The sequence below is a fragment of the Centropristis striata genome, chromosome 10 (genome assembly GCF_030273125.1).
Source record: "Centropristis striata isolate RG_2023a ecotype Rhode Island chromosome 10, C.striata_1.0, whole genome shotgun sequence".
NCBI classification, from domain to species: domain Eukaryota; kingdom Metazoa; phylum Chordata; class Actinopteri; order Perciformes; family Serranidae; genus Centropristis; species Centropristis striata.
The window spans coordinates 25,405,334-25,429,395 of NC_081526.1; the positions used below are offsets into that span (position 1 = coordinate 25,405,334).

The window sequence follows — 24,062 nt, forward strand, 5'->3', positions numbered from 1 at the left end:
AAATTTTCGCCATGTACTTATGTAATTTCCAACTCAGTACCTAAGCGCTCTGACATATATATTGATATAGGTCATATAAAGTGCATGTATTCTGAAAAATTGATAACATGCATACATTTAACTGAAATTTATTATTATATTATTTATAACATTTACAACTACAAAGATCTGTGCAGTTCCAGTTTGCCTTCCTGCATGAGCACCATGCACCACAGCCACTTTACAACCCCACTTCACCAGTTCACTGCAGGCTTTTGAAGCGATTGGTAGAATCTCCACACAGGAAGCCAGACCTGGCTGTCTTCATCCAGTGTCCATCCCCATCCTTCTGGACTGGGTGTTGGCTGCTGGGCCAGTTAAGATGTTGCCCAGATCCCAGACTGGTAGGCAACTCACTTTAAGTGCTACAGCATGGATTCCTTGGTGGAATCTCTTCCTTTGGTTTGTTCTTGTGGCAGAACAACTCTCTCCGTGCTTCACTGACCGATTCCAAATCACTTGTATTGTCATAAAGGATGATTGTGTTTCCCTCCAGAAGATGTTTGGAATCTATGTTCACAGGAGTGTGTGGATTAGTTGCCATTTAGTTCAAGGCCTGGGTGACCTCAGGGTAGGAATTCCAAGCCACCCATGCTGACTTTTTACCCTTCCCACAGAATGCTGAGGTTGTGTCATAGCCTGTGTAACAGTGGAAGACAGGAAGTGCTGTGGACTTGTCTTTGCCCAGAGCATGGCAAATGGTATTTATATGAAAATATGTGTTGTCCAGTGCCAAAAGCGAGCCAGATGTCTGCAGCTGGATACTTGGTGAGCAGCTCATGGAACTTGCCTATGAGGATAATGACAACATCAGTATCCACAGTGGGTACCAGGCAGGTAGTAGAGCCATGCTCCAGGGCATCAAGCAGGTGAATTAGTCTCCTGGGCTCAGCCTCTTCATGATTACAGAGCAACATGGAATGGCTGGTGTCTGTGCCCACCACTCTGATGCCACATGTATAAGAATGGTAGGGGATTAAAGCAGAAGTGGGCTTCACTCAGACTGGAAAAGAGTGGAAAAATAACTGGAAGATGATATTTTAAGCCTGAATATAACATGGGTTGACCAGAAGTTGTCATAGATATGATGCATTTGAAAACTATTTACAAAACAGGCTCAGAGTTGAGCTTCAGACAGTTTTTGATCACAAGAATAAGAAAACTATTTACAGAACACAGCTACCCAATGAGGACACATCACTAGTGTGGATAGTGACAAGTTTACTCACTCAACCCTAGTGGCTACTGTGATGTTGGAACTACATGAGAAATGTAGTCATGTGTTGTTGCATTTCATAAAGAATAGAAAAACAGGCCGCTAAAACTGCATATACATTTTTCCCTCAAATAAAAAGGATCGGTCTTCCTTGGAAGGAATTAATGAATTAAAGTATATATGAACACAGGTCAGAACAAACTATCACCTATGTGCCATATATCCAGATAATTCCTCCTCCTCTTCTTCCTCCTCCTCCGCCATGTCTTCATACTGTGTCTCACCATCACATGTTTTGTGACAGCCAGCTTCATACAGATTCACAGTCAAACCTTCTTGTGTAGGTAGCATTAATACGGGAGGTGTCTGATCATCTGACTCAGTTTGTGAGTCTGTGATGCTCAAAGTCGGCATTGAGCCTTTTGGCAGTAGAGGCTCCAGATCAGACCGTTTTAAAAAGTCTGTAAGAGAATCTCCTGTATTCTGCTCCTCCTCCTCCTCCTCCTCTTCCTCACATACAGCGAGTGCAGAAATGGTGACTGAGAACAGATTGATATTCCCTGATCTCTCACACACCTCCTCCTGATCCTCCTCCACCGTACATGTGACTGGTCCCTCAGGCATTAGAGAAATCTCTGCTTCTTCAGCTTTGGCCTCATCCTGATCAAACCCATCAAATGGGACGTCATCCTCAAACTGTGTGTCTGGTAGCTCCGTCTCCACCTTCACACACCCAGAGCCCTCTGATGCAGCCACCTTGCTGTTCCCCGACTTATCAACAGAGCCCTGGCAGGAACTTTCAGCTGAGGAGAGCTCTGCGTCTCTGTCTATGTATACGTTTCTCCCTTCCTCTTCCTCCTCCTCCTCCTCCTCCTCATCAGAGTTAGTGCCCCTGGTGGCAGGTTGAGAAGTGGGGGGATTGTTGTTCTTCCTCTGTTGAGCCACCTCTGTGCTAATTGAGATCTTATCACAGATTGTCGTCTCTGGTGTCAGGGTGTAGCCTTGGTTCACAGCCTCCTAGAGCAGCAAAGAGACAGACAGGCAGGGAGTTTGGCAAGATGGTGTAATAGAAATGTCAACTCAAAGATCAGCAGCTTCCTGTTAAAATAATCTGTTATTCTGTCTCTTTGTCTGTAATGCATGGGTAATTCACTGTGTGTGCCCTCTCTCTATGCATTTATATATTAATCATGTAAGATGCTTTTGATACAATGATCATGTGCTAATATTGTTTTAAAACTATGATTACTGTAGATACATCGAAACTAAATACATTTACCCCAACTGCTTAAACTTAGTAAGATTCTATCATCATAAAAATATATATTATATGCTTTTTATGTGCACATTGCAACATCTGTGTCTCCAATTATATCTCTGTAAGTCGTAACAAGGCAGGAGGTTTTGTTGAATGTTTTGGGGAACAGGTCAGGACACGGACATGGTGTTCTGGGCAGATTACTGCCTGGTGACATGACGTGTCCCTGTATTGATTAAAACTGACAAATCAACTGATCAAGAGGGCGGCACTTCCTGGAAGAAATCTACCTTCATGATTAGTAAATCTCCTGTGTATCAGGGAAGTGATGTTTGAACCCAGAGATCTCTGTAACTGCACATTTCTTGACATATTGTAATAAAATTATGTTAAACTGAGAACTTGGACATCTCCTGCTCATCATTCCCCATCAATTTTAAAGGTTTCCTCAAAGCATTTCTCTAACATTCCCCACTACAGTAGGGTATCAATGCAACCAAATCAAATAATCTGGAAGCTGGAAGTAATCTAAAGCAGCTAATTTTTTGTGCGTAACTTGAGAGCTAAACTGGATTTACAGTTGCTCCTTCACAGCACTGAGTGAATGCTCCGGTCTGTACACCGTCACTGTGAGATGTTTAAAGGAATAGTTTGGCGTTCTAAATCCCGATAGATCGATATTATGTATAGACTAGGGTTGTCAAAAGTATTGATACTCAAAAACGTATCGATACTAAAACGTTGTATCCGGATACAATACTAATTTTAAAAAGTATCGATAGTTTATTGTTATGTGTGTAAAGCATAGCCAAGGAAGGAACACTTAAGTTATTTTTATTTTTTTTATCAAGCTTGCCTAATGTTGTGCACAGCATACAACCTCAAAATATTGTTCTAATTACTTTTGTTTATTGTATTTATTTATTTTTTGCACTACCTCAGACCTGAAGCTTCTTATCATAGTTGCCGTTTGTTTTTGCACAACTGTTTTTTATTATAAATATTTAACCTGTGGTTCTGTAAATTTTTACATGTTGCATTTTTCTTGTTAATAAAAATATTTCTGTTAAATTTTGAGGTCTTTTTTTATCCTTGTGGTATTGAAAATGGTATCGAGTATCGAATATTTTCCTGAGTATCGGTATCGAGTTGAAAATTTTAGTATCGTGACAACCCTAGTATAGACACAATTATATTTCTTACAATTAGTCCTCTGGGCACAGATGCCTTCAGTTTACAAAGAATTCCAGTGTAGTGGAGGCAAAACATGAAGATCGTCAGGACACCAATAGCCAGAATCAGAGCAGCAGCAAGAGCACCGGGAACAGCATGGTCTGGAGACAAACACACAATAATCAAAAAATGTTCAGTCTGGAGTCATTTACTGGAGTCTGGAGTCATTTACTTGCTGGACCATGTCACAGGAAGTGTGACCACAATATAGACCTTTTTCTCTAAAGGTGCGCAACACTTGACATCATCCTAAAGCATCTGCTCTCTGCAAAGCATTTGAGCTGCTGTAGAATATTTTAAACTCTACACATGCTAGCCAGTGATGTGTTTCCTCCTCTAATCTACATTTTTGAAAAGTTAAGCCCATGAGAAGTCTATGAGAAAATGGCTCTATTTCTTCTTTGATTTATTACTTCATTAACATTTTCCTAATGATGTCATGGTTTAAATTACTAGTAGTGGTTTTAGGTGTTGTCTATGTTTTCATTTCAGAACTCTGAGCCTTGACAAAGAAACATGGCAAAAACAAAATTGATCCTTTGTCCAATGCCATCCAACCAGAAAGAGTACCAATGTGCCTTTAAAAAACAATAAGCAGAACCAATTTTCTTATTTTTTTTACTCCATTCTTATGTGGAACAGTGTTGTGGTTCCCAACTCTAACTGCCACTGGCTTTGGACACTTCTTTATAGCATCTTTATGATAACACCATTACACTGTCACAACATTATAAACACCAATCTGGAAGTCCAGCTCACCTATGCTTGGTTCCAAGATGCTCGTGAAGACGCAGTCCCATGCGGATGGCTCAGTGTTTTTGTTTACAATAATCACTGTGTGCACCTGTACACAGTATCTCGTACCAGTCTGGAGGTTGTTCACAGTAAAGCTCCTGTTTGATGTTTGTTCAGAGTCCTGCAGGTTACATTTGGAGAAAAAGCTTTGTTACAATTATTTCCATTTCAGCCTCAACCTTGACCCTCAGCATTCAGTCCATTACTGTGTGATTCAAATCTTGGTTTCACCCTGGGCCAACATTTTATAGTTCCAAGCAGTCAGACAACATCTATGGGATCATGAAAATACTTGACATGAGCTGCTGCTACTGCTGCATAACAGGTACAAAATAAAGACCTCCCTTCCCCCTCCCTTCAACTTTTGAGCCATTTGTGTCTAGTTATTGGTTATAGGAATGTAAATGTAAATGTGTTAATGTAATACCTAATGTGAACATAGTCACCATACACAGTACAATTCAGAATGACAAAACATCTGTGGTTATCTAAATAAAGGACATCTTACCACTTTAGATTCTTGGTCTTTCCTCCAAAGGACTTTGAACATAGCAGCATATAACTTCTGGATATCATCGATTCCTGAGCTCCTGTCAGGTTCAGGGAGGGAAATGTTGATTTTGATGCAGTTTCCACAACCAGCCAGTGAGACCTTTGGAGGACCTATTGTGGCTTATCACAAGAAGACAACACATACTTTTTAAATTTATGAAATTTCTGGATTATTAGAAATATGTGTCAAAAAGAGTGGCAGAGAGGATGTGATCTTAAATTCAATCGGCACTGTGTACGGCATGCTTTTGGTCATTCTATTGCTGTTGAGTCCTGTTTTTATATATGACTTTCAGACAGTGTTTTGACTAGTGCTGTACACCAGGGAGAAGAGAAAATGTGAATACATCTGTATGGACAATTCATACAGCATACATGTGTGTGTATGTGACCCAAGGTCAGAATAGTCTCCATTAGAAGACGAGAACTACTAGCTCACATCTGTATGCCTCTCTAACCAGTCCAGTTGCACCTTACATCCATACTCATCCAAACTCAGATGTTGCCTCCAAACTCAGATGTTGCCTTGACAGTAGACAACATTTTAAATATGGCTGTTGCAACCAGGACGCTACTTATTGTAAAACATTGATGCCTCACACACGCATCTTCAATATCTGACCAAATGGCACAGAATAATAGCCAGAAAGGGGTTTTGCATATTATGATGTCACAAATTGACCTTTTACCTTTTGATTTACAAAATGTCTTCACCTCACCATTTTATTTTATCAGATGTGTGGCCAAAAATGTATTATGTGAGGTCATACTAATTTTGACGTACAACCTGTAAAATCTAAATCAGTTCATCCTGGAGTCCAAATGGACCTTTGTGCCAAATTTGAAGAAATTCCCTCAAAACATATCTGAAATGTCAGTTCACAAGAATAAGATGGACAAACAACCCAACTACACAATGCCTCCAGCCAGGGCTGTCACCGGCGGAGCACAGACATTTGAATTTAACCAGTATAAATAAAAATTGTACAAATAAATAAAAATCAACCATCAATCTGAATTGTGTAAAGTGCAAATCTCAACAGTTACCAAACACAAAAATAGACTAGGCTCTTCAGTGCAAAATGGAAGCAGGGTTTCCCATTAATTACCCAAACTCTAATCTGGCCCGACATAATCTCATGTGCTGCGCTAACGTCACATTTCAAGCTACTGAAAGTATATCTACACTATTCATAATATAAAGTTATTTTGCGTTGTGTTGCTGTTTCTCAGCAGAGTATCTGTCACCCATCAGTCTAAACCCTGACCCACCTCTCTGTCCTCCTCCAAGACAGGCACGCATTCACTCACTTACACGCGCACTGAATATGCCGAGCTGCCCTCCCCACTGCTACGCTTCAAAACAATTCCAGCGGTAGAGAAACATGCCCACCAGTCTGTATCGTAGACTGTACAGTCAGGAAAAAAAATTATTAGACCACCCATGTTTTGTCCTTGCTTTCTTGTTAATTTAATTTAATTTGTTTGGACAAATATAATGATAATGATTTTGGTTATCATCAAGAAAACCATGTTAAATGTCTAGATATCAGCTCTTAAATTAAACTCTTATGAGCTGTTTTTGTTGTTATCATTATATTTGTCCAAACAAATGTACCTTTAGTTGTACCAGACATTAAAATGAACAAGAAATTGAAGGGTAAAAATGATCCAATATTTTTTTCCATGACTGTATAATTAAGGTCTGTATCAGTCCCGCCCCCTCGTGATCTATCCGTGTGATGTGCACACGCCAAACTAAATACTATCAACCTGTTCGGCCGGTCAGTGGTGATCCAAACACACTGCTGCATATGCAGTTCGGTAGCCACGAGCTAACATTAGCTAACAATTAAAGTTGTTAAACTGTGACTAACAGTCTGTATTACTTCCTGTCGCTAAACAAATGCAGCTTTCAAGCACAGTGTGTTAACAGAATCCACCACAGAATTTACAAGAAGACTGTCAAAATAAGATTCCTTAAATAAAACATACAAGAACCTTATTCTCCTTAACAGTAATAAATTAAAATATGTAATGATTAAAATCAGTGTATATGATGGAATAGGATATGGCACGCCCCTACCTAATAATCTAAAAAAGATCCTATTGACAAAAATGTCCGACAGCCCATTATCTTGAGAAAAAAACCCAACACCCATTGCGGCTAAGGCCCATTGCTCAGAAAACAGCCTTCACACTCCCCCTGCAGATTCACGCCCTGTAATCAGTTAAATGCAAATCTTAAGTACGTCCAATAAACAGGTGGAGGAAAACACACTAACTGACTGATCATTTAAGCCCTAGTTAACTGCTTAACTGCCTCAAGAACTGTAACTACAATAACAATAGCTAAATGTCTCTGAAACATTGTTGTTTGTTGTATTTTCTTCAAGTAACCCACACTGGTGTCTGCATTATTACAGTTTATCATCCATTAAATCAAAGGCAACAAGCATGTCGATGTCCACATACTGTCTGTGAAAGGGGTGAAGAAGTATTTCCTGGACGGTGGAGACAGGGTCTGGTTGTAGGATGCCTCCACAGTCAGCTCGTACCTCACGTTGTATCGTGGAAGCTTCAGCTTCAGTGATGTTCCGTTTGAGAAGGTTGGCTTTGCTTTCTTGTTTACCCTGCACAAAGACAAACAGAAGACTGTCAGCATTTTAATTCATGCTAGTAGGGCTCTCAGTAGAGAGAGAGAGAGAGAGAGAGAGAGAGAGAGAGAGAGAAAGAGAAAGAGAAAGAGAAAGAGAAAGAGAAAGAGAGAGAGAGAGAGAGAGAGAACTTGTGTTAAAATAATTGATTATTTTCTATATTGGTAAATGGTTTTATGCTTTATTTCTGCTTCTCTGTGGTCTGTCTCTGTTTTCTGTGAGTGACGCAGGTCACTATCAAAGGTCAAACCTTGACTGTAATAAATATCTCTATGCATTTATATTAAGTCAGACAATATGATTTGATACATTGATTGTGTTTGTGTGTTAATATTGATGTAGAAAACTATGGTTACTTTAATTACATATATTCCATTTGCTTAAACTGATTAAGATTCTATAAATCACAAAGAATGACATCCAGATATATTGGTGCACAGTTTTTTCTGTGTATGTATGTGCATTTGTGAGTGTGTGTGTGTGGGGGGGGTGGTAACTGGTGGTGTAGGTTAATAATGGTGATAATAAGTTTAAATACTACATTACTATGTGTTATACATACAAAAATATAGGTGGAAGTATCCACACACTGGTCAAGGCCAGTCACTACCCTGCTTGTACTCAAAATTTGGATATTTTTCTTTTAAAAATATACTAAGTCTTACTTTAAATTCCTTTTGCTGGAGATACATCTTAAATTTACTGTTAGTACAAATTTTAATGCAGTACTTGTACATTTTTTATTTTTGTTTGTTTGTTTGTTTGTTTGTTTGGTTTTCCATTTAAATAAGGGTATGAATAATCCTTACGCCACTGCTAAAAGTTTAAGAGACTGTTTCTGTACTGACCTTCCCCCAGAAGTTGTTTTTGAGCATGTCTGTGTGAGTGATTTCTGTAATGAATGTTGAAACTCTGTTTCAGATGGTTATAAGTTTTTTCACTACATATTTAAAAAGTACTATTCCAGATCTGTAATAAGTACAAAATAATTGGGACACCTGCACAGTCTAATGAAATATTCATGTCCAGTAAAACAGCTTTGCCAGTTTCTATTTTGGTTAAAATTTTACCTGCTCAGTTTTTATTGTATTTTATTTTTACAAAGTCAAAGGTGATTAATTGACTTGTTCTGTAGTCATTTTGTTTTACTTAATATATTTGATAAAATGTATTCAATATAAATGTGTCCTTGATTTTGAGGCAGTTGTTTAAGTGACTTTAAATATAAAAATGTTTGAGAAGTATTCTACTTATTTTGATCATATTAAATATAATCTTTATGTGTATGTAATTCTAAATCAAGAGAATTTTGTCTGTTTCTAATTGACAGGCACTTCCTTTTAAGTTGTTATTAACTCAACTTGTAACATAGTTAGATTTAATTCATAATTTTGCGTGCAATCTGTTGCCTCATCTTTAATGAGTAGCTATTGTTTTTTGTTTTTTTTACAGTGTACAGATATTTAAAGTGTTCTTAAATTTTTGAGTAAAATGATGTTCTTGTTTATGAAAAAACAAATAGACTTTACTTAATTTGGTTAAATAAATATAACTTAAAACTTGGATGGAATTAAGTAAATGTTACTTAATATCTTCAGAACTGTTATGTTTTATGGAATGTAAAATTTACTTGATACTTGCAAGTGAGTGTTATTTGATATTGCAGCATTACATTTTACTTAAATCATTTGTGTGCAAATACTGACAATATATTTTTTAAGTAAATCTTTTGAGTTATTTTCAGTGTGGAAAGAAAAAGAGAAGCAGGCAGAGAGACAGAGGCTCCAAGGTTGCCTGGTGTTCTCTCCTTCAGGCCTGATTGTTTTGTTTATGGAGACATAACATTTTTCTTTTCAAATTAACAGTTACACTCACTTACCTATTCTGACTTTTATCTTTGGTTTATGTTTTTTTTTTTGTTTTCCTTTATGAGTTGTGTTTTGGGTGAAGGAGTTTTTTTCCTGCTCTGTGTGGAAGCGTAGTATAATTGTAATTGACTGGTGTGCAGAATGTTACTGTAATGTAAACAAATGTTCCCCTGTGAGGCCAAGTGGCGTTACCCCTTTGGGTTTCGTCTTATTTTTTGTTTTACTAGTGCTGTGGTGGCTCTGGTTAGAGCATTTGTCTCGGGGGCACATCATGGTCAAGGGGAGGTTGACCAGTTCTGGTTGCTTCACCTCGCCATGGTATCAGTGCGTAAATACCCACCGCTGGTCATCCACATGAAGACTAGGGTTGAGATTAGCTAGTTAGTAATGGTCAGGTAGTCAGCTAGAGGGGAGCCTTGTTTACTGTCTAGGCCATAGTGTTTGGCTGGTTGTGTATTGATTTTTTGCACACACCCAAGTATGACAAGTGTTGATGAGTTATTTTTTATTTTGTTCTTTATTTTTTATTTCTCCTTTCAGTGGAGCTTATTGGCTTTCTGCACAAAAGAGCAGCTGTTAAAAATAGCACAACATTTTGGCCTTGACGTTGGTGACAAAATTATAAAAGACAGAGTGAAACTTGTCTTGAAGGCCAGTTAAAAAATAAAAAATAAATAAATAAAAGAGGGGGGATTTATCAGAAGTCCCGTTAGCATGTTTAAATTTTGTCCATTCATTATATTGCAAATATATATTTATATAGCAAATTGCAGCCGTTTTAAATGAAGTCTGTTTTTACCCCATTGGTCAAAGTTATGTTTTGGAACTGAAATAGATTGTTAACGCAAGTTGCTCAACTTCCTGTGTAAGTTGATGTGATATCTTGCTAAAGGATAGATGACAGGTGGTTGAAATCAAGTGAGTGTAATAGATGGAAAAGAGTACGTAGGGGAAGAGAGACAAAAAAGAAGGTATTAGTATGTGTTGACAAGAGAAGAAAAGAGAAGGGCAACTTGCTTGCTACGAACTGTATGTAATTAAACATTTTTTTTTTGGATGTTTGAACTCACAATCTGCCTGAATTTATATTCTTGCCCCAACATTTCATGCAATTTATTCTCCGATACTGATTCAGTTATCAGTGTACTGAGATATTTTGTTACATTTTGGTTTCATTTCCACTGAGTGTGCGTCACTATTCTACAGTAAATGTTTTAAAGGACCAGCCACTGTGGGTGAAAGGGGGGTGCCCCTGGATTTACCACAGTTGCCTGTGTCCTTTTGCTGTACATTAACTGCACTGGAAGCCTCCTGTCTACACAGGTCCAGGAGACATGACAGCTCCAGACAGAGAAAAACTCTGGCAGGGTGCAAGACCCTCCGAGAGTGTGTGTGTGTCTGAAGGTCATCAACAGGAAGTGGACAGAACCACGTTGGGCAAGTCCATATCAGGTTAAAAAAGAGCTGTGAGAATCATACATTCATGAAAAAATCATATTCATATAATCAATTGTTTTTGACATTATATACTGCAAAATTTTTTTGATAAATGGGTACAGAAAGATTGTTTTGGAGACGGCTGTGTTGTTCTGTTTGGCTCTGCTATCTCTCTTTATAGTGCTTCCTGTTCTGTCACCTGGAGCCGAGGGGGAGAGTGGACGGTGGTAATATTACTATATTATGTACAGAAATTGACATATTGATGACACAAGCATAGTGGTGTTGTGTGTTGTGTGTATTTCTCATATCTGTTCTGTCTGTGTTTTGCATCTCCATGGTCATCGAAGGTAAATCCCTTTCCCCATATCAAATGACATTATCCACTCTGAAATGCTTTGCTGCTCACTGATATTGCTACTATTCATAATTTTGTTTGACTTGGCCTAATGAATGTTAGGCCAAAAGAGGGAATTGTTAAAATAATTGATTATTTTCTATATTGGTAAATGGTTTTATGCTTTATTTCTGCTTCTCTGTGGTCTGTCTCTGTTCTCTGTGAGTGACGCAGGTCACTATCAAAGGTCAAACCTTGACTGTAATAAATATCTCTATGCATTTATATTAAGTCAGACAATATGATTTGATACATTGATTGTGTTTGTGTGTTAATATTGATGTAGAAAACTATGATTACTTTAATTACATATATTCCATTTGCTTAAACTGATTAAGATTCTATAAATCACAAAGAATGACATCCAGATATATTGGTGCACAGTTTTTGCTGTGTGTGTATGTGCATTTGTGAGTGTGTGTGTGTGTATGTGTGTCTGGAGAGGGGAGACCACAGAAGGCCGAATGAAAATCCCGTGTGAGAATCTCTGTAAGTCATAACAAGGAAAAATGTTTGTGCTAACAAGTTTGTTAGCAGGCCACAAGGCCTTGTCCTGGGCTGCAGTGATTGTTATGCCCAGGTGGCCTGATGTGTGACGGTATGAAAGAAGACTGGCGAATCAGCGGAGGGGGAAGGCGGGACTTCCTGGAGGAAATCGACCAGCATGTTTTGTAAACAATTGTAAGGTTATTTTAATGGGTTCCAGGGAGAGGGTCGTGGTTCAGACTTCACGAACTGAAACACGTCTGTTTGTATTCAGGGACATGAGTTAATTTTGAACCCGGAGATCTCTGTAAAGTGCACATTTTTTGACGTATTGTAATAAAACTTTTGTTAAACTGAGAAACTTGGACGTCTCCAGCTCTTCATTTCCCCATCAAAGAATGCGCAGAAAAATGGTGAGGTTTTTTCTGTTGGTGACAGATTTTTTCTGTCTGTGACAGATTATCAATTTTCAAGGTTTCCTCATGCAATTTTTCTAACACTTGCCACATACATTGGCATCAAAACAAGAACAAAACATACAAGTCCAACCTTTTCCTGTCCAGCCCTGCTCTCCATTAACCCATTTAAGGCGGGAAAGCATTACCACATTTCTACCATTGAAACCAGGAGCACTGTTGCGTTATTCTACCATTAAGGCCGGGAAAGCGGATACGTCGTTTTGTAGTATTTGTAGTTTTTTTCCACCTATTTTCGGTCTCTTGGTCAATAAAATGCATCAGGATACATGTGGGAGTGTCGCAATGCAACATGGGACTTTTCCAGAACTTTGAAATCATGGCGGAAGAAGACTATAGCGGAGGGAGCTTAGAAGTAAGTGACGGAAACAGCACCGGCGATTTTATTGTTGATCAGAACTTTGAACCCTCGGAACCAATCGACTGGGATTTATGGATGAGGAATATGTTTTTAGACGACATATTTTCACCGAAGAACAGACAAATTTGTGGCCATCTGGAGATAATAACAATAATACTAATTGATTGTGATGATGATATAAGAAATCAAGACTGTTTATGTCTTATATTAGTTTATGTGTCGTTGAGTACCCTGAAAAGTGCAATATAGATAAAATGTATTATTATTATTATTATTATTATTATTATTATTATCATTGTATTATTATTCAGTCAAATGTAACATTTGCTGAGTTTGTTGATTTTTATTTTGTGATACTTTATTGAAGGTTTGGACAAATAAACAGATATAAGCTCTCAAATACTTTTTGAATTTCATTTCTATCTGCTACAGAGGCTGAAAAATCTTCTGTTGAATTTCCAGAAAAACTTCAGGTTTTAGGGGGTTCTTTCAAAATATGGGTTTTCCAGGCGTTTTAGGCCTAAATGGGTTAATGCCTTCCTACAGAAAAACATACTCTTCCCCACACAAACTGTATGGGAAGACAATGTGCCATTAAGGTGAAAATTCACATTTCCTCTAGTGAATATTATTAATATACACAATGGATATACACAAGTGTGTGTGTGTGTGTGTGTGTGTGTTTGTGTGTGTGTTCATGACAATAAACATGGCGTGTCAGTGGTGGCTGTGGCTCACGGATGCGTTTCAGGGCAGTAATAGAGCTCTATCGCACAAAGGAAGAAGATAAATAGCAGGCTTGTTTCACACACAATACTTGTTAAGAAATGATCTCAAAGGATTTGTTGACAGAAAGAAAAAAACTAAAACAGATCACCGGTCTTATCCTTTACAGTTCACATCGTGAAGAGGAGACCTGATTAGCTATAACATTATCACAACACATCAATAAAACACCAGTTCCAAGTTCAATCCAGCATTAAATAAACCATGTGTTTTCTGTTCTATCAGTGTAGGTTAATATAATGGAATGTGAACCTTCACAATGTCAAACCAAAGATTGGTCATCTAAGAAAGAAAGACAGACATGCAGACAGACAGACAGGCAGACAGACACACAGACACACACAGACAGACAGAAATCCAGTCCCAGAGCTGTTTCTAACAACGGTTGAATCATCAGTTCCTCTCTGTGGTCACAGCTGCACTGCACGCAAAAAAACACTACATAACAAGGCCTCAGCCACGGTTAGAGACAACAAATGTTAGAGAGAGAAAAAGTTCCCCACAGTCACATGTTCCTTTAAAGAAGCCACAGATCAGTTCAAGCCATGAAATGCATGAAAAGACGACCAAACTAAAGGTGGCGGTTGTTGCTTGTGGTTGTTAGAGAGGCTGATGAAAGCTGATAAGGCCGATATGACAAATTCACTCTGATGTTAATCATATACACATATGAATGATTCAGATTTTTTAATATATGATTTTTTATTTACTGGCTATTTTCCACATGAATATAAAATATTAATAATAATATATAACACAAAATATCCAAATGTCTGTGTAGAGATGGTACAGCTCTACAGTATACATATTAGACAGCAGAAAAACTCTGTTAAACTAATGACTCCAGCAAGAGCTAATTGGAGTCAGGAGTTAGCAAACCTGGAGTCCAATCAATGAAACAAGATTTGAGTGGGGTAAAGAGCTACATTGAGCTATAAAAAACACATCCACTTTTTGAGTTTGCTATTCACAAGAAGCATCTGGTGATGTGGACCAAGCCTCGCAAAAAAAGAGATCTGAATTGTTGATTTGCATAAGAAGGACTTTAAGTATTCAAAGTTAGACAAATTGAGACGCCAAGTTCACTCAAAGGGTGATAAATCTGACCAACCTACCCCCTCTTCAGTTTTAAGTGATCTAAAGTTTTAAGGTGAGCCTCTTCAAGAAAGATTATATGTGCACCGAGATGATGGATGTGGTGTAGTACATTGTTCGTTTTAAAGAATTATTGAGTCCTTTAAAATTAAAGAAGGTGAATTTAACGTCTTCCCCTCTAGATAATGCAGTTAAGTTAGGTTGAGACATAATCAGGTACCGGGAATATTAGACAAAAACAAGCGTGGTTACCTGCAGCAGCATCTAAAACTGATACCTGATGGAAATAACAAATGAACAAAACAAAACAAAAAGATAGATTTTCTTCTGGTAGTATTGTAAGTTGTCAAGCACCCAAAGTGGGCACAGAATGTCTGGTCAATTTCATTATGAAATCATACAATCTGTACAGTTGTGTTTGGCTTCTTCATGTTCATTTATATTCAGTTAATATTCTTTACATAAAAAAGATTAGCTCACCAACAACAATCCTATCAATAACACTACTCATAACAATTATTTTACAATGCCAGATACCCAAGGTCAGAAAACTGTCAAAATGTATCATGCTTTTTCTGTTTAAAAAAACAAAATACCCATCTTTTCTGAAGTAAGACTAGACCTTCTCATTTTCAGCCACAGCATTTTCATTTAGTGGGGGAAAAAAAACACAAAAAGCACTTTTGAGGTACTGGTTAATAAAGATACTCTGTCCAGGTATTTTTTATTTTATTTTGTAAAACCTGTTTAATTTGATACTTTGCAGATGCAACTCAACCATGTGTCATTTTTTTCTATTCATACATTTGTAATAAACACTGTGATTTGTTTAAGTGAAAGTTGAGATTGTAGAAGTGTGTTAAAATGGGAGTTTATGAAGGCATTCCTATGCTGTGGTTGATAGCTGATGCTAGGAACAAGAGCGGCCAGAAAGACATTACCTTTTGATGATCCTATACTGTGTTCCTGGTGGGGTGCCAGGCCCAGGATCCCACTGCAGGACATGCTGGAAGTTGATAGAGCTGACTCTAACATTGACCGGAGCAGGGAGGAGAGTGAACACTGTGAACACACATGAAAATGAGCTATGAACAAAGCACAAGGTCCACAGACACACCTGTCAGGTGCTTTAATGAGACGTCAGCTTTGAAAGCAGTGAGTGGGTGTGTTGAGGAGAAGCTATCTGAGGTATTCAACAAATGTTTCTGTACTTCACTTGGGATTACTCACCAGAATCAAGAAGTAGTATGAAATAAACAAGAAGAGGCAAAGAGTTCATCCTTGGGTCCTCATTAAACATTGTGCAGTGTGTCTGGGTCCTCCTCCATAGACCGCATGGTTGCTGCGTTAAAACCAAGAACAGGATCCCTTTTTAATAAGAAGCATTCAGTCATATTGAATAGTGATATACTTTCTTGAAAGGTTAACACATTCTTCTTCTTTTATATATTTTGTTCTAATATTTCTCAAGCAATGGGGTCACTTAAATTCCACTCATATGAATATATTAGTGATCTAATTAACTTTCAACTTATTACTGCTGTTATGCCCTTACTGGTTTAACTGGTTGCCGGTAGGGTTGGGCGATATATCAATATAAAAGATACATCCATATATTTTTAAATGTGATATGGAATTAGACCATATCGCATATATCGATATAGTTCAATTTTTTTCTTCTTTTATATTTAAATGCTGCCCTTACTTAGGTTTGTCATATTTAGTTCTTTTGTAATGTTCTTTTCTCATATAAATATATTTATTTCAGAAAAAGATTGGCCTATTTTATTTCATAGCCAATTTTTAAGATTTTTTTTTTTATTTAAATGTGCATTTAATGGAACTTTGATTCAAAAAAAGGTTCTCCTGTTGTTACACAATATTTATGTTCACTTAAATAAACAGTTTCAATAAAACTACTTGTGACATGTCATATTTGGTTTTGACTGAACATTTGCTCTAACACTTTGCAATAAAAATATCGGGATATATATCATATACCGATATTCAGCCTAAAAATATCGGGATATGACTTTTGGTCCATATCGCCCAGCCCTAGTTGCCGGTGTTAAGTCCTTACTGGTTAACACTAACTGGTTGCCGTACTCTGTGTGCAGTTGTGTTTTTTGCCTCAGTTAGCAGATTCGCCACATATAAACATATAGCCTAACTGGTGATTTTCAGGTCACATCTCCTATCTACTGTGGATAATATTGTTGTATAAGTGAACACTACATCACAGCCATCTATAAATAAAAAGGAAGGCATAAAAATATAATGTTTGCAAGATCGGTGAGAGCTGGATTCGAATTGACTACAACACAATTACATTTTTCTTAAAGCATCACCTCTACATCGTGAGCTACTCAAATTCCCCTGCTCAGCATTGTATTGAGTAAAAGGCTTACTTCAGTGTCCAGGGCAACATTTTGTTTTGGACTGATCTACTGATTACCAAGAGCTGCACATCGGACATATTTACCAAGTTTCTCCCTCTCGCTCTCTCTCTCTCTCTCTCTCTCTCTCTCTCTCTCTCTCGACCGAGGCTACTGTCATATTTACCACCGTATTAGCCCAATATGAAACTCATTGTGGCTAATACATTTGTTTAAACAGTGACAGTTTGTACCTCTCGCTTCGGGAGTATCTTGTGAAAACACCTGAACATTTATATGTCAACAGTGTAGGTAGTAAGGACATGGCCCTGGCATTAACACTGTGGACTATTAAACTCCAATGGTCTACAGATATTAGCGTGTTCCAGTGAAGTTAAGTAGCTACACACTGACAGTTTGTAGCTAACAGCTGAAAAACAGTCACTTACCAACACGCGGTCAAAGTCGTTTCAATGTCCGAGAAGCAAAAGCGAAACGTTGCCCGTCAGTGTCCCCTCTCCTCTCCCATAAACACCTGTACTGTGTCTCTGTCCTCTCCGGTCTGCTGTGTTCCGCCCAGAGAGAGCAGCGACATGACGTCATGACGTGTATCTGGAGGCCGACCGGAAGGAGCCTTGCCAGGCGGTTTAGTGAGAACTCGACTCGGGGATTTCTCTTGCGTATGTTGAGTTCGTTTTAATTAGTTTTTAGGGTGAGTTTGCTAGTTTGAATTCGTTTTTATTTTTTGGAAAATGCTTAGTTTTAGTTTAGTTTTTATTAGTTTTAGTGTTAGTTTTAGTTTTTTTGTAATGCGGTATTTGTAGGGTGCCAGATTCAAAAAGGTCACAATAAATGTTCCTATATTTCCTTTGTCTGATCCATCTCAGCCCCAATAAGTTTACTAAGTCACAAAACCAAATAGATGAAATAGATTTCATATAAACCAAAAGGTTTACGTATGAATAAAGTTGACAAAGATGAAATCTAGGGACATTTTCACTATAATATTAGTTAGTTTTGTAACCACAAAATACAGTTTCAGTTAATTATCGTTTTTAAAAACTCTCGTTTTGATTTTTATTTCAGTTAAACAAAATGTTTCTTCAATTCTAGTTTTCGTGAACTATAATAACCTTGATCACATGTAATCTGTTGCTACCAGACAGAGGAAATACAGACACCAAAAGAGTTTCATTGTAAGCATTAGTTTAATCTCACTTTGTAGGGTTATGCACAGACTGATTATGTATGGTATTTTTGTTTTATCTTGCCATAACTTAATGATTGTTATATACCACTTTTGTTTATTATTATTATTCTTTTTTTTTTCTCTTATGGATCAATGGGATATTTAATTTATCTATTTTATCTTATAGTAATAATAACTTTATTTACATAGCACCTTTTAAAAACAACAGCTTACAAAGTGATTTGACTGAGCAGTTAATCACAAGGATGATCCTATTAGCAGGTCAGCACGCATATTCACAAAATGGCAATGTGGTCTCCATATGAACCATTTTAGCTACAGTTGGATCAGTGAGGATTCTTACTTCCTGTTTGAATTTCTAGTTATATTGCCTTCCAGACTGAGCAGTGTGTATATTTTTTGTCCTTTCAGAGCCCACTAGAGGGTGCTGAGAGAGAAGGAGAGAAGAAACTCAAGACAGCTTCTTCCTGCATTTTCATTACATAAGCTATTTCTATCCACTGACCTCAAGCCTATGAGAAAAGTTCTGATGTGGTAATCCTCTTCTGCTGTCTGACACGCTATGGTATATATGTATTTATTTCTGATATGTTTGAATTATCATTCTCTCCTGCATTTCTCTTATCCTTACATTTATTTTATTAATCACATCTGGGGTGATAAATTATGCTACTTGTGATTCAGTTTACATTGAACATTTGGCAAGCAAAACTACCCTTTCACACACACACACATTGAGATTGTTAGAACATATAGGGAAGAATCGGCACAAATGTAACATTTTTCACACTTTAATTTATTTTATTTCTTTAACCTATATACAGTCATGAAAAAAAATATTAGACCAATTTTTCCCTCCAATTTCTTGTTCATTTTAATACCTGGTACGACTAAAGGCACATTTGTTTGGACAAATATAATGATAACAACAGAAATAGCTGATAAGAGTTTAATTTAAGAGCTGATATCTAGACATTTTCCATGGTTTTCTTGATAATAACCAAAATCATTATGAAAAACCATGTTAAATGTCTAGATATCAGCTCTTAAATTAAACTCTTAACAGCTATTTTTTTGTTATAATTATATTTGTCCAAACAAATGTACCTTTAGTTGTACCAGGCATTAAAATGAACATGAAAGCAAAGAGAAAACAAGGGTGATCTCATCATTTTTCCCATGGCTTTATATAATATTTTCAGGCAAACAACCTACATGTGCCTGCTACCATAAACCAAATAACTTTTTTAACAAAGAAAACAAATGAACAAAAGTGGACACTGCTGGAGATACAACTAATACAACTGTAAAACCCCAGTAATCAAGTGGTTTTCATAGTAAATCAACAATATCCCAGTCAGACGACTGCTTTTCAGTAATTGTACTCCAAAGATGGTGGCAGATAATGTATTACACATGATGATATGAAACACCTGCATCTTCTGGACCATCTGTGTCCTTTCACTTTGGCAGATACATTGATTGCACCTACATAGTTAGCAACTTTAATTGATGAAAGTTGTAAAAACTACTATACATCCCTAATGACATCTGACTGAACACAGAGTTTGGGCCAAAATGTTGCATGTAAACAATTGGAAAAGTGAATCAGGCCCTGCCGCAAATCTTGGCAGTTGCACATGTAACAAATGTGTTACAAATGCGTTTTTCATTCCTAACAGGCCAGACCTACCATGCATGACATGTGAAACTATGGTAACTGAAGAACAACAGATACATGCAGAGAACTGTGTATATATTAGTTCCACAACATAAAACACAACCTAAAAATACCTAGCTACCAGTTTCACAGCTGCCATTCCAGAGTGGACAAATCCTTTAGAAATTAGTCAGGGATGTTTAGTGCTGCACTGGCCACATGCCAACGTGACAGGGTCATGATGGCATTTATGTAGCAAGAGAAAACTTAGTGTTAAGTGTTACAACTATGAATTTTGTTGTAATGCTTGTATAACATTAAATATTCTATTCTATTCTTTAACATGTTTAAATTGAGCCAACTCTCCCCTGCCAGTCTTGCCAGTCACTCTGAATGCTGTAGAAACTAGATGTGCAGTGTTTGGAAGTTACTTCAACCCTTTATCAGGCGAAGAACCGTATTTGGTAACTTCAGCGGATATCCAAAATAAAAAATAAAAATATTTTGAGAAAAATGTTGCAAATTTACCAGATTTAAGTGGCTAATCTACAAGAAAAAAAAGTCGCAGATTTAAGAGATTTAAATAGGCAAATCTGCGGGAAAAAAGTCACAGATTTACGAGAAAAAAGTGGGGGGAAAAAAGCAACTTCTTCTTGCAGAATCACCACTTTAAAGCTCATAAATCTGCACATTTTTTTCTCAAAATATTACCCCCTGCCCCGGGTCCGTATGTTGTTGTTTTTTACACATTCTGGCATTATGTAATATCCTCCAATATTTTATAGGGTTGAAATTTGGAATTTGCATGTATTTCAATGAGTAAATCCAACTAATTCCAGTTGATGGAATAAGTAGCTTACACTTGTTGATGAAACAATAATCCATCAGTTACAACAGGTCTAGTAGGCTGATTGCCTTGTGAAGCACTTTGTAACATTGTCGTATTATTATTGTTTTTATTAATAGCTGTACCAGGCGTATCCAACATCACCATGTGCTGGGTCATTTGTGAGTGTATGTATGTGTGTGTGTGTGTGTGTGTGTGTGTGTGTGTGTATCTGTATGTCCACAACTAATCACACTGAACCCACCAGCCTAATATTTTCGTGCGTAATGACTGTATGCTCAAGGATCATTTGTGGTTGCGATGATTCATGATTTGACTGATCATGTATGGTATTTTTGTTTTATCTTGCCAAAGCTTAATGATTGTGCCACTTTTGCTGATTCTTCTCCTTCTTCTTTTTCTCTTATGGATCAATGGGATATTTAATTTATCTATTTTATCTGATCTTATAGTAATAATAACTTTATTTACGTAATGACTGTATGTTCAAGGATCTTTTGTGGTTGCAATGATTCACGATTTTTGAAAATGTTATTGATCAGCATCTTCACCAGTCTGTAGAGGCAAATGATCAACAACTGCTTGAGTTTGTAATCTTGTTTCCACTGGAGACAGTGTTGTCATACCTGATCAAAAATATACACGAGTAAGGCATAAATTAAATGTATATTTGCATGTTTAGCAGTGACAACAAAAATGGTTGAACAAAGATAAACCCCTGGAATGAAGAGAGTCCCACAACATAACATTGTAGCCCTGTGGGATTCTCAGCTTTGACCAAAAAATACATAAATACATATGATATGATATGATATGATAAAAATAGAATCTCACTAATGTAGAGGTGTTTAGGAAGATATTAACACAATAAACTCACCAGAAACCATTTTTAAAAACGTTTTTAATCTCTCAGGTTATACAGAGGGACAGAGTTTATGGATAAATGAAGCTATCCACAGCGTCTTTTCATGATAAACAAATTATATAAAAATCAGGCCTGCCAAGCTATTTCCAAATACACACACTGTTCCTTGAACACAATTCACTCATGAGCATGCCAAAAGTAGTAAAAATGCACATTTGCTGCGATGTGTCATCTGTCGGCACATAGATGTAGGTTACATATAATCATTTAAATAATTTCATTCCCTGAAGTACTTTAAGATGCTGTAAAAAATATCAAGAGAGAAGAAGAGAAAGTCAAGGCTGTCACACAAGAGAATGATGTCAAACCCAAAAAACCCAGTGATCTCATTTCATTTCCCATTTTGTGGTCGAATGTTCCAGACATTTTAAGGATGTGATGTGTGCAGACGGGAGCATAAGCACAAAGTCTCATGGCTAGTTCTGAACACCCCGTCTGAAAACCATTAAGGTGGCTTGTGCTGGTGTGTAATCACCACTTTTTCCAAATGGGGGTGACTAAAGGCTGATGTCTGGCTGCATTAAGTACTAGATAAGACAGCTGAATATCGGGTGTGAATGTTGGCTGAAAGGCAACCCAAAGGTGAGTAAAGGCCTTTGGTATCAACCTTCTAAACCCCTAAACACTCATAGTGGTCACATGGGAAATTCAGTTTGTTGCATTATGGAATGTGTTTTAATTTAACAAAGAAAAAGCCACAGTTTCAGAAAAGGGGTATGGTTGATTTAAAATCTCCCAGGCCCAAGTCTTATGGTCAGCATCCTGTTTTCATATCCATGTGCTGTACAGTAATAAAGTGCAGTCAGCACCACATGCATCACTGTCTCACAGGGAAAAACAAAGGACACTGTATGTCAAATTTAACAAAAATTTGCCTTGTCTTACTCCCAACTCATCAGACTGACACTTTGTCATTGCCCTCAGCTCTCATTAACTCCAGTGTTACCCCATCCATGCTATTATCAGACATTGCATGCAACAGACATAATATACATAGCATGAATGTCAGTTTAGAGAAAGGTTGGAGGGGAGGTGGATGGGTCAAACAAACCTGTGTTTGTATCCCATGTGAAGCAAAAGAGTAAATGTTGTTATTTGGAGTTACCCCATAAATTTACTTCCCAACAAAGATCCGTCACATTCTATGTCATACGTCACCAGCGTAGTGCAGAAGTAATTTAAACAGTTACAGAGCAGTGCTCCAAACACCATACTAAGCAGCACAGGGGCTCCACAAGGAACAGTGCTGGCTCCTTTCCTTTTCATCATCTACACAGCAGACTTCCAACACAACACACACAGCTGCTACTTCTCTGATGACAGCGCTGTTTTTGGCCTCATCAAATGGGCGATGAGGCGGAGTTCAGAGGGACAATCAACAGCTTTGTGGAATGGAGTGCACATAACCACCTCCATATCAACACAACAACAACAACAACAACAACAACAACAACAACCAAGGAAACAGTTATAGACTCCAGGAGTGGGAGGAGGAGGACCCAACCAACTCCAGTCACCATCAGGGGCCCTGTGGTGGAGGTGGAGGACAGCCACAGGTACCTTGGTGTGCAGCTTGATAGCAGCTGGACTGGAGGAGCAATATGGAGGCAGTTTACAGAAAGGGACAAAGCCGACTGTATTTCATAAGGGGGCTAAGGTTTTTAACATCTGCCAACACTTGCTGTGTGCTGTCTACCATACCATGGTGGCCATTGCTGTGTTTTCTTGCTGTGGCCTGCTGGGGTAAAAGCGTCCGCACAGCAGACAAAAACAGCCTGGACAAGCTGATCGGTCCCCTGGCTGATTATTCATATATCTATTGCAGGTCGTCGACTGAGAGGGGTACTGACCACAGCAGCAGTATCTGACCCCAGTCGACACCAACAGTAATGCCACATCTACTGTTTGTCTCCTTGGCCCACAGATTCACTCCCTATGCTCTCATAGTTTTTGGCAACAGCTGGCAGCTGTTTTTAATAAAAACAACAACAACAAAATAAAGAAAAACATTGAAAACTCCCTGCTCAGCACTTAAAATCTAATTAAGACACATTTAGAGAGACTGCAAACATACTGGGGAGTGCAACAGCTCAGGAGTCTAGAATTTCTCAGAAGTCTGTAAAGGGCAGTTCAGAGCTGAAAGAAGAGTGAATATAGGACTGAGATTTGTCATGTAGACGGATCTCTTACCTATTAAATTGTGTCTGGTGATGTAGTATAATAAACATGTAGGGGCCTTCAACCAGGGGACCGGGACAAAGGAGTTCATGAGTCACATTCCTTTTCTGTAGTTCCCAGTCTTTGTATTACCTTAAGCCTGTCCTTTCCCCCTTAAAATAGTTCCTTTTCACAACTTTATCAACATGTTTAATACCACAGCTGTTCATAT

The 24,062-nt window shown here is 37.7% G+C and overlaps 1 protein-coding gene across 1 annotated transcript; it reads right to left on the reverse strand.

Annotated features, from left to right (window-relative positions):
* Positions 1–950: 950 nt before the first annotated feature.
* crfb1 (cytokine receptor family member b1) lies at positions 951–17,605 on the reverse strand. Its single transcript, XM_059342592.1, has 8 exons — positions 17,481–17,605; positions 15,887–15,998; positions 15,598–15,718; positions 7,569–7,726; positions 5,050–5,213; positions 4,506–4,662; positions 3,717–3,847; positions 951–2,272 (listed from the first exon to the last, which is right to left on the reverse strand). Exons 2-8 carry the CDS (start codon positions 15,954–15,956, stop codon positions 1,460–1,462), a joined length of 1,614 nt encoding a protein of 537 aa, XP_059198575.1. The 5' UTR covers positions 15,957–15,998; positions 17,481–17,605; the 3' UTR covers positions 951–1,459.
* Positions 17,606–24,062: the final 6,457 nt, after the last annotated feature.

Coding starts and splice junctions, on each gene's coding strand:
- crfb1 (XM_059342592.1), bottom strand. CDS start 15,956: ATGTTTAATGAGGACCCAAGGATGAACTCTTTGCCTCTTCTTGTTTAT. Junction 5,214..7,568: donor CTTCACCCCTTTCACAGACA/GTATGTGGACAT, acceptor TCTTGTGATAAG/CCACAATAGGTCCTCCAAAG. Junction 2,273..3,716: donor CTGTGCCCAGAGGACTAATT/GTAAGAAATATA, acceptor TTGCTGCTCTAG/GAGGCTGTGAACCAAGGCTA.